The following is an 11615-nucleotide window of genomic DNA, read 5'->3' as shown; positions in this document are numbered from 1 at the left end:
CCTCTCTTTAGACAAGTGGCACACAAATCCCTGAGCCAATAAGGCATATGTCACAGCACAGCCTCCCCCATGTGTGTCTGACTATGGCTAAACTTCCTATTTGCTTGCAACACCAATTTTTCAGATAGGCTTATGGACCACAGCACAAAAGCGTGCTGGCTGCATGGAGAGCTGGATGAGTTTCAATTTTGCAAGTGTGGATTGTGTCTGTACTCCTCCCATAAACTGAGCCCACACTGGCAGACTGAGGGGTCACTGGTGTCCCCACATCTCATCTAGCTTGCAACCCAAACCCTGGGAAACACAACTTTTTTTCTTCACTCTTTCCAACGTCTAAGTTCAGTACAATTTCACTTCAAAATTGCAACTTCACTTTCAGACACATTTTAAGAAATAAAACACCCAGAAATGGTTAACAGTAACAGTGCTACAAAGTGAGAAAAACACTATTACCTACTAAAGAAGGGCTGTGTACACATGCATAGGAAAGAACAGTGGGAAAGTCCAATTATCCATCATCTGCTACATTGGGAAGACCCAGGCAGGGCCATTTCAACCTCCTTCTGGAGTTGTTTATTTAGGAGGCTGCAAGGCAGGAGCATGTATTATATCAGGCTGAAATCAGCACACAGGCTGCAGTCAGCTCATCATCCACTGAGAGCTGGAGCAAGCAGTACATCTACCCAGCTGACATAATTCATCACTGAGCAGAGTAAAATGCTCCAGTGCCCATTGCTGGGGAGCTCCATGTCCTGTGGAAACACAAGGCATTTACTGAAAAAAAACCTAGTGTGCCTAAGCCTACTCTTCTCCCTTTCACAGTTCAAGAAACTGAGGCACAGTGAGTGATTTGTCCCACGTTACAGAACACATCAATGCCAGCACAAGAAATAAAAGCTGATTAAAAATTACAGTAACACTGTTGTTCACTGAGTCCTAAATGTCAGCACAAAGAATAAAAAACACCAAACCAATAAAAAAATCAACATACCTAGATCAAAGTAATTTTATTAATAACTCATAAGAACAAATTTGCTACATTTTACTGAGAAAACCACAGTTTTATGTACCAGGGCAGAACTTGGAAAGCTGCATACTAAAATGCCGATTATGCAAATTTATCTTAATAACATTTTTAGACAAGAATGAAGGAGAGTTTCTTTTCTTTAATTAAAACCAGAATCCTACGTAGTTCATTAGCATGGATTCTGAGCAAAATGAATATTAATGTAGCCCACCTCTCACAATTCTACCTGCCAGAAATACCAAGGAAAAAAAAAGTTAGAAAATGGATTCCTGAGCAACTGTAAATGCAACTAATGTCACTGCAAGGCTGCTGGCATCTTTGAAAGGTCACAGAGATCAGGAAAACCTTTTTGAGCAGAAAAAGGCAAATAATACTGCCACCTTCAAAAAGACACGAAAGAACATCTGGGGAACTGCAGGCTGCTCAGCCCTGCTTCAGTCCCCAGGAATGTTACAGAATAAGCCATTATGGAAGGTGTTCCAGGCACAAGAAATACCAGCATGAGGAGGTGATGAGGAGCAACCAGTCAATGCCAATTCACCAAGGGCACATTCTGCTTGATGCCGACTGCCAGGAGCAATGGCTCTGCAGCAGAGGGGACACCACAGGTGCCATTCACCTTGACTCCAGCAAGGCTTTCACTAGTGTGTCCCACAGCAGCCTTGTAGCCTGACTGAGGATACAAACTACTGGATGGATAAAGAACTTGGGTCCACTGGGCTCAAAACAGTCTGTGGTTCAAACTTAACTATCAGGTGGTAACAAGTGACATCCCTCAGTCACCAGAACTGGGGCAAAACGTTGAACATCTTAGTTAGCAGAAGGGAGCCCAGCCAAGGGCACCGGTCTGTGCAGCCTGGAGAGGAGAAGGCTCAGAAGAGTCCCAACTACAGTTTCCAGAGAAGGGACTGTGAAGAAGACAGAGCCAGACTCTCCTCAGACGTGCAGTGAAAGGACAATAGACAACTGCAAACTGCAACCAGGGAGTTGGCCATGAAGAACAAATGCTTGGTCATGGGAGCAGCTAAGTGCTGGAGCCAGCACCCAGACAGGCTGTGCAACCTCCATCATCAGAGGTTTCCGAGCATCAGGGTCTTGAGCAACATGGTCTAGATTTAAAACTGGCATATAATGCACAGGGTTGGACTAAATGACCTCCAAATGACCTTTCAATCGAAATTTTTCTATGATTCTGTGATTCCAATTTCCTATGTAAATGCAAGTTTAATCAGTGAAAAGCAACAAGGCACATTTATTCTGACGGGGCTTCGGGATGTTCCACCTGTCAGGTCTCAGACACCATTATGTGCTTCTTCAGCCAAAAACTTCATGTACTGTTTCCGGGCAGGAAAATCGTCAGCCGGCCTGTTGTACGCAGTCCAGACAGGCTCTCCAACAAACAGCCTCATTGCCTTCACGTAATTCTGCCAAAGAACAAGAAGTGACACAACTTTTAAGAGCTCCTTTTCAAGGAATCTTCATTCTAAAGTTCAGGTTTCACTTGTGCTTCTGCAGAAATTTTTGAAATTATTTCATGATGGACTGAAAGCTTCACATATTCCAGAAAATCATAGCACTGTACTGCTGCTCCTGCTCCCCCTGCCGCAGTGGAAGACTCTGGCCCCTACACAGTGATACACTGTGTCATGATCAGTGTCTCCAGTTCAGGCAGGAGCAGGACTTTTCCCCCTTTCAAAGAAACCAAAACCATCCTGTCTTATGTAAACCTTTTGCACTAGATCCACAATACTCAGCAGTGTAGCATTTAAATCCTATTTGCTTAGTTAAACAGCAGAACCCAAGGACCCAAGAGGTTTACACAATGCTTTTGGGGAATACCAGAAGCATCACAGTCACAGCCATAAAAACTGAATGGGAAGTGCATAAACTACCCAAAAACTAAAGCTTACAGGAAGTGAAAAGTCTCCAGATTCCAAAAGAAAAAGCAAAAGCCTCTAACACCAGCTAACCAAAAATATGCAAGGTAGAACTGTGGCAGTAGAAAACGGGATTTTACATCCTAGAGAAGTGCTGCAGCCATAGGGTTATGGGGAACTCTCCTCTTCTGTCCACTATGCTATAGATTTAGACTACCTATTCTGTAAAACACAAACAGATGATTATCTTACACCCAGGTTCAGCAATGGTAAGAATAAACTTAGGTACCAAAAGAACTTAGCTGCAAAATGCCAGGGTCTAGAAGCACCTAAAGATTTTACTTTGAAGACAGCACTTCTGCACTAAAGCTCCTGAAGTGAACAAACAAGATTTCTTGGGGACTCAACCATAACCCCTGACAGTTTGTTTATGTAAAGAAAAAGCCTGAGAATAGTAAATGCAGCTTATTTGCTGTGGATCTCAAGATGCAGATGGGAAAAGTCAGGTTTTTCACTAAAGCAGCATCTCCCTTTTTTACGTCTATGAACACTGCTCTCCGGACAGCTGATTCAAAACAAAACTGTTCTCAAAACCATTCCCTTCACCAGAGATGGAACTTCACCACACAGGATAGAGCATATTTCCCCATTTTGCAGGGGTAATGCCAGGGTTACAAACACCTCTGTAAGAGCCCACAAGAAGAGATACACAGACCAGGACTGTAAGTCTCAATCCCACACTCCCACTAACAAAAGTATCTTTCCAAAGGAGGCCACCACCTGCGAAGCCAGCACCCAGCTTAGCATACAGTAGTTGCAAGTAGGCTCTGGACCCTTAAATCCTTCTTTCCCCAAAGGTGAATTTCACACCTTTGGAGAAAGAAGGTGAAAAATGTCACTGCTGGATACGGACATGCTCTTCTATCCCCACAAAAATACACAACAAGGCAATACAGAATGATCCATCCACACCTTCTGCACCTCAACCGACAGCTGGGACAACTGTGGGAGGGACAGCCCAAGGCTTGACATGCCACAGATATCAGGTGGCAATGATTTACTGTTACAGCTGAGAAAGAGAGGCTGAATTTGTGACCTGGAGATGAAAGGTTCAGATGCTGTGAATTATTTATTTTTTTTCATCCTCCTCCTTCATATTTAATATGTTTTGCTAATGAACTGCAACTTTCAGTATTCTCATGGCACATAGTTACTAATGTGATATACATTCACATGGATTTGTCATCAAAATTTATGGTAATCTACAACAACATACATTCTCATCCAGTGTAAATCGGTGATATATGCCAGCAGGGAGGGTTATCATGTCTCCTTTTTCCATGGAAATCCGAATCCATTTGTCATCCTTGTCTCGAACATCAAAATAGCCGGATCCCTCCAAGATGTAGCGAATTTCATCATCGAGGTGTAAATGTTCTTCATAAAATGTTTTTATCTAGGAATAGCAAATATTTTGGAAAACTACTGAACATAGGAAAGCTGCAAAGAAAACTGGCAGAAACACAGAGAAGCTGAGAAAGGCTTTCAAAGGGTAACTGTTTTAACGAACAGAGGAGACCAACATGGGTAAGATGGCCAAGCCAGCTAGCCAGCCCCTGTTTCCAGACATATCTGAGCAGGCTTCTGCATTTCCTTTGGAGGCAAGGAACTCCTCTGACAAGAAACAGCAGCTCTAGCTGTACATAACCATTCTCTGAATAACAGTGATGCTTACACCCATTTGAGAGACAGGTAAAACTTCCCACTGCAGGATTTGGTCCTTGCTCAGTTCTATCATTTTGTGCTTTTTTTCCCCCCAATATGCAGAACCAAAACAAAGACACAGATTATCCCCTCTCTTTTGCACTTATGTAGAGCTGAATTAGCTGCACAGGGTACTACTACTATCTGTGAAAATGCAGTTAATGCCAAACACAGCCCATCTACAGCAATCTGATGTAAACAGTGTGTCATGCCTGCCCACACACAGTGAGACCCAGCTCCAGGCTCTCTTGGCCAAGACAGTGGCAGCAACATTCTCTTTTTTATGGAATGTTGAGTTCTTCATACGTGCACAGAATACAAAACACATTTTAAAAGTTCAATCAACGGAGGCCTGGAAGGTTTAGTGCACAGTGAGCAGTGCAATGCCAGGTACCATCACTGCCTGCTCAGGTCTGGATGATATTTAGCCACACTTCTGCAGATGTCCTTGAGCCAGAAGTGATCCAGCACAGCAGGATGAGCAGAAGTCCCTACATCCTGTAAAGAATGGCCCATCTTTCTGTCAGATAGAGCCTACCCAGGCTATCTACCTAATGAGTTACTACCTAATTCACCTTCTCACCAAAACAAAACCGCTGGAACACAATGGGTTTAAAACAAACTGGTAAATGGAAATTTAATAAAAGCACAGAAGTGTCATTGGTTTGCTGTCCTCAAGTCAGAGCAGCAGCACCTGGAGGCTGGGATGAGAAAGCTCCTTCTAAGGAGGCTCACCTGAACAGTGTTGAGCTGCTATGAAATTGTCAAGATACGAGTTCCCCAAGGTAAAAAATCTTCTTGTACAAAGAACATATCCCTCCAATTCCATGGGGTTAACACTCAAAAAAGACACATTATGCAAGCAGCCATTAGGATGTAAAAGCCTTCAAAGCCCAGGCCCAGCTGGCAGCCACTTGCCTTCATCCCACACAGGCTCTCTGAGGACAGGTCAGCATTGGCAGAACTCTCCTGGTAGGAATCTTAGTTTTGAAATTACAATGATGGAAATGATTCTCAAAACCTTTGAAGGCAATCTACAGAAGCAAAAGACCTCTACTATCTTTAAAATAATATCAAAGGTTCTTTTTTAATGCTCAGGACTTCGGTACAGGATGTATTTTAGACGTGGAAGCCTCATCCCCGTGTCCCGCTGGGTTGTGCAGGTGTCACACGCTGGCCGGCGCGGAAACCCGCACTGAGAGCCAAGTTTCGCGTACCTTTTCCTCATAATTTGGAAGCTTGTCTTTATGTATGGTCACTATATCCATCCAAGAATAATTTTCTGCTCTCCGAATCTCTTTCAAGCATGGATCAGTCTCATAGTTATCAGCATCCAACTAAAAAAATAGAGAGAGGGAAAAAAAAAAAAAAAAAAAGGCATTCGGACGCCATTGCTAAAGGCGGAACTGAGGCACTCGTGGGAATCCCGAGGTGCCGGCAGTGCCGGGGCGAGTCGGCCCCGCACGGGGAGCTGCCACAAGGACACGGCCTGCCTGCACCCGGCCCGCGCCCGCTGCCGCCCCTCTGCGGGCGGCCCGGCCCGGCCCGGCAAGCAAGGCGCTCCCCGCGCGGCTCAGCCCGGCCCGCGGCTCCCGCCGTACCCGGCGGTGTCACCCCCGCCGCACCCTTGGTACCCCCCGCCATCATCCCTGCCGTACCCTCGGCACCCCCCGCCGTACCCTGCGGTATCACCCCTGCCGTACCCTCGGCACCCCCGCCGTACCCTCGGCACCCACCCCCCGCCGTACCCTGCGGTACACCACGCCGAGGCGGCGCAGCTGCTCCAGGCTGACGGCGCGGTTGGGCCGCTGCCGGTGCGGCGTCCGCTGGTCCTCCTGGGACTCGTCCATGTACCAGGCCTCCACCATCCCGCCGCCACAGTGTGCGCGGGGCCGGGCTGGGCTGCCAGCGCGTCCCGCCCCGGCGGGGCTCCAGGCCCGGCAGCGAGTCCCGCCCCGCGGCCTGGGGCAGAGCGATACAGGGGCGCCATGGGCCTCTCCAAACACACTGAACGCGGTGCTGTGCGGAGCTTTCGTTTGAGGAAACAGCTCCAGACTGAGAGCCGAGAGTCTCCGAGAGACAGGCCGGGGCTCGGGGCTCCTCACCCGCTCCAGCCCCCCGGGGTAACCCGTGTGAACGGCCACGGTGCTTGATCGTGTCGGCCCTCGCTGTAATGCTCTGACGGAACTTACTGATACGGCTCAGGGTTAAAGGCCGGCATTGCAACCCCACAATATGAAAAAAATTAGGCAAAAAATAAAGTGGTACGACATGCTTGCACAGATAACTTGTGTTGTCTCCATCCATGAAGTTACATCCTCCCCGAGCTGGAGTGAACAAGACACCCTGGGGTATATCCCCTCCAGCCTCCACACTTCTGAGTCTTCCTGATCCTACAGGGCAAATAAACCAAGAGCCAGCTAAACACAGTATAAGAATGGCCAGACAACTGAAACAATCCCTCCTTAGAACTTTTCTTCATAAAGAGAATTTCTTACTTAGCAAAATGTCTCAACCACTATTATTCCAATTCTCATAAAAAGGCACCAGATCCCTTTAATGTATAGTATTTATGTTTAAGCACTACTGGTTATCTAACAGATACTCTACAGAAGCTGTGCTGAGGCATATGGAGGACAAGTAGGTGTTTTGGGACAGCCAGCATTGAATATCGTGGCTGCTAAATGCCAATATTCTCCTAAAGTTGCAGTTCTCTGAAAAGATGACTTAAACATCTGCCATCCTCTGCAGGCCCTCGAGCCCCTGTTAGGTCCTTTTGAGAAATGCTATTTGTTTTCCATTCTTTAATCAGCCTTAATCTTGTAACCTTCATCTTGCCTTTCTTCTGTCCTGAATTTTCAGAATAAGAATAAACATTCATACAAAACTGATATAAAATCCTGTCCTATTAGATTTTCTATTATAATCTACCTATTAGATTCAGGCAATCAAGTGGCCTAAATTCAGTATTACACAGTTGTTATGTTTTACCCACCACAATCTTACAGGTTTTTCAAAGCTCCTGCTTGAAAAAAAAAAAACAAAATCCCAAAACAAAACTGATTTCCATACAGTAAACAGGATTTACTTGTTTAACATAATATGTAAGATAGGCAAGTTATTAGATACCTGATCAGGGCAATGGGTCTTCTCTTTGCAGCCAAACTTCAGAAGTAGATAATTGGGGGCGTATATACAAAGAAGCAGAGGGGGCCTAATCAGTGCTCTCTTTTACCCCTAGATGAGCTTCAATGTGCAGTTATGGATGAGAGGAAAAAAAAAAAAAAATCTCACCTACCTATTTACTACTGGATAGCCAGTTTCTTCCTCCTCCTACAACCATGTGACTAAATATGTAAAACCTCACATTTTGCCTCAGGAAAGATATTATAATGCATGAAAACTATTGTCGTGGGGTGACAGCCTTTATCCCAATATCGTGTGTTGTGTCTGGCATCTGCGCCTTTCCCCCTCCCTCCCCCAGCCGTCTTGCTGCGGCGGGGCGGGGAGGGAGGGGGTGAGGGTGACCGGGCACCTTGGCTTTTGGCTTGTGGCTGCTAGCGTAGCTGCTTGCTTGCTTGCTCCTGCTGCTTGCCTTGGCCGGCCGCTGCTCGCTTGCTTTCTGCGCTGTTTTTTTTTCCCCTCCTTTTCTTTCGTTTCCCTCTTTCTTACCCTCCCCTGAAGATACTGTACCGGCTCCGGACCTGACCTGGGACGTCCAGGACCCCTGGAGTCTGCGAGAGAAGCTCAGCGCCCTCCACAGCACCGCCTGGTTTCTTTTTCTTTTCTTGTGTTGGGGAGTGTTCCTTTATTATTTGTCAATAAATAGGTTTTGTTTTCCACTTTGCTCCTCCGAGGAATTCCTTCCCGAACCCGGTATTGGGGGAGGGGTGGTTGGAGGTTTGTTTTTAGGGGACTCCCTTTTGGAGATTTCCCCTAACTTGTCCTAAACCAGGACAGTTAACTTTTGGTGCGTTGGCCGGGAAACGGAGGCCAAAGACAGTGGAAAAAAAAAACCTATAACAATAATATTTTGGTTTTGGTTTTTGTGGGCATATTGGTATTTCATAATGTCATTTGGGGTGGAAGCCTGCCGTTATTTCTGGTCCCTAGGGGTTTTTGAAGTGTTAATACCTTTGTGGTCCCTAGGGTTATTTCCTTACCCAAAAATAGCTCTGGTGTTATCTCTAATAAGTTATTTTTGTAGGAGAGGGGCATTAACCAGAATAGTCAGTGGGCTGGCCTTATGTGTGATGATTTGTCGGGGGTTTAAGATGCTGGACTTTATTTCAGGAATGTATAGATTGTTGTCATGGCTGTGTACTGAGTTTGTTTGGGGAGAAGAAGGGGAAGGCGCTTTTCAGCTTTCGTCTTCCTTCTTCTCCTCTGAGTTGTTGACATCTCTCTTAGAAAATATTGAATTTCCCCTGAGTTTAAAAGAAACCATCTTTCTGGCATTTAATTTATTAAGCTTTTCCTATACTGTCTGGAGTGTATATAAAATGAAAGCTGAGATTTCGAGAGGGGTTAGAGAGACTCCTGATTCAGGAGTAAAACAAAGCAGGAAAAATCTTGACTGGAGTGGAAAATGGGAGGATATGGGCCAGACTTTAAAGGAATTTTCGGACCCTATAGACTGGGACTTTCCATCTAATCAAATTCAGAACCCAGTCGAGGTGGCAAAGTATTTGAGGGAGAAGTGCCATGGTAATACTAAGGAGGAAAGGATCACTGCAGTGAGCTGGGCCTTGGCGTTTGTTTACCGTACTCTGCTAGATACTGTGGAGCAGCAGATAGCAGAAAGGGAACAGGGAGATAAGTTAGTTACTATCCCAGTGACCCAGGCTACAGCTAACATCCCAGGCTCCAGGCTAGCAGCTGAATCAGACAATAGGCCTCAACCTATGGCTGTTGCAGCTAATACAAGAGGTGGAAAGTGTAAAGGCAAGACCGATCGAAAGGTGGAGGATGATGATGATGATGCAGGAGAAGGACCCTCACCAAAATCAGAGGCCACATCAAGGGGCACAGATTCTGGAGCTAATATTGACTCCTTTTCTCTGAAGGACCTCAGAGGCTTAAGAAAGGATTACAGACGACAACCTGACGAATCTATCATTAGTTGGTTAGTCCGCCTTTGGGATGCTGCAGGGGAGGTTACGATTTTGGATGGTACTGAAGCGAGGCATTTGGGATCCCTGTCACATGATCCTGTCATCGATCAAGGTATGATGAACAGGGCTAGCCCTCACAGCCTCTGGGAACGGGTCCTGGATAGTGTAGCACAACGATACCTATGTGCAGATGATCTCTATATGCAGCAGACACGTTGGAAGACCATAGAACAGGGAATCCAATGCCTGAGAGAGATGGCGGTGGCAGAGCTCATCTTCTCAGATGATATAACCACTAGGAATCCGGACCTGGTACCATGCACACCTGTAATGTGGAGGAAACTTGTGCGACTTGGGCCACCTGAATATGCTTCTGCCCTAGCAATAATGAAGCGGGATGATACATATGAGACTGTGCTCGATATGTCAAAGAAGCTTCGAGCGTATGCAGATTCTGTGCATGGCCCAACTCATGCCAGAATTGCAGCAGTGGAAACCCGATTGCAGAAACTAGAGGATAAAATAGAGGAGAATCATAAGAAACTCCGGGAAGAGATTAAGGAGGACCTTATTCAAATCTCAGCTGTACAAATTAGAAGCCCTGGTATCCAACGCTGGCACTCCTTTGATGGGGAGAGAAGGTACACCCCACGGGCTGAGTTATGGGCCTTTCTGCGCGAGTCTGGAGAAGACATGAGGAGATGGCATAGAAAGCCCACTGCTGCTTTGGCACAACGGGTGCGTGATCTGAAGGAAAGAGGAAGTATCACCAAAAAGAGAGCAGCTCCGGTTGCTCGTGGCCGAGATGTTAAGTATAATGATGACGATGACGTGTCCGATCCCCTCGAAGGAACTTCTAAGGCATACGCCCAAGGAAAGAAGGACAATCTGGCTTAGAGGGGCCCTGCCTCTAGCCAGGAAGAGGCACGGGAAAACCGGGTCTTTTGGAAGGTGTGGGTCAGATGGCCTGGCACATCAGAGCCACAAGACTATGAAGCGCTGGTTGACACCGGATCACAGTGTACCTTAATGCCATCGGAACACGTGGGGACAGAACCTGTTTCCATTGCTGGAGTGACAGGGGGATCACAACAGTTGACTTTGTTAGAAGCTGGACTGGGAAGGAGTGGCAGGAACATCCGATTGTGACTGGTCCAGAGGCTCCGTGTATTTTGGGCATAGACTTCCTCCGGAATGGCTATTACAAAGATCCTAAGGGATTCAGGTGGGCTTTTGGAATAGCTGCAGTGGAGATAGAGGGTATTAAACAATTGAATACGTTGTCTGGACTATCAGAGAACCCATCTGCAGTAGGACTCTTGAAGGTAGAGGAGCAACGAGTGCCAATTGCCACCTCAACAGTGCACCGCAGGCAGTACCGGACGAATCGAGATGCCGTGATCCCCATCCATAAAATGATCCGAGAGCTGGAGAGCCAAGGGGTGGTCAGTAAAACCCACTCACCCTTTAACAGCCCTATCTGGCCTGTGCGAAAATCTGACGGAGAATGGAGATTGACTGTGGACTACCGTGCCTTGAACGAAGTGACTCCACCGCTGAGTGCGGCTGTACCGGACATACTGGAACTGCAGTACGAGCTGGAGTCCAAGGCAGCAAAGTGGTACGCGACCATCGATATTGCTAACGCGTTCTTCTCCATTCCTCTGGCAGCAGAATGCAGGCCTCAGTTTGCTTTTACATGGAGGGGAGTGCAGTATACCTGGAACCGATTGCCCCAGGGGTGGAAACACAGTCCAACCATCTGCCATGGACTGATCCAGACTGCACTAGAAGAAGGTGAGGCTCCAGAACATTTACAATATATTGATGATA

The 11615-nt window shown here is 46.6% G+C and overlaps 1 protein-coding gene across 1 annotated transcript; it reads right to left on the bottom strand.

Annotated features, from left to right (window-relative positions):
* Positions 1-990: 990 nt before the first annotated feature.
* On the bottom strand, positions 991-6595 carry ADI1 (acireductone dioxygenase 1). Its single transcript, XM_084202577.1, has 4 exons — positions 6417-6595; positions 5886-6005; positions 4181-4360; positions 991-2451 (listed from the first exon to the last, which is right to left on the bottom strand). The coding sequence occupies exons 1-4, from the start codon at positions 6534-6536 to the stop codon at positions 2320-2322; spliced, it is 552 nt and encodes a 183-aa protein (XP_084058703.1). The 5' UTR covers positions 6537-6595; the 3' UTR covers positions 991-2319.
* Between the last annotated feature and the right edge of the window lie 5020 nt (positions 6596-11615).

Source organism: Fringilla coelebs (genome assembly GCF_963513975.1).
Source record: "Fringilla coelebs genome assembly, chromosome: 3".
Taxonomy (NCBI): Eukaryota; Metazoa; Chordata; class Aves; order Passeriformes; family Fringillidae; genus Fringilla; species Fringilla coelebs.
Note: the sequence above shows the minus strand (reverse complement) of the source record. Positions and strands in the feature narration are given on the sequence as shown.

Coding starts and splice junctions, on each gene's coding strand:
- ADI1 (XM_084202577.1), bottom strand. CDS start 6,536: ATGGTGGAGGCCTGGTACATGGACGAGTCCCAGGAGGACCAGCGGACG. Junction 6,006..6,416: donor TCGGCGTGGTGTACCGCAGG/GTACGGCGGGGG, acceptor CTATTTTTTTAG/TTGGATGCTGATAACTATGA. Junction 2,452..4,180: donor GATTTACACTGGATGAGAAT/GTATGTTGTTGT, acceptor GTTCTTTGGCAG/AATTACGTGAAGGCAATGAG.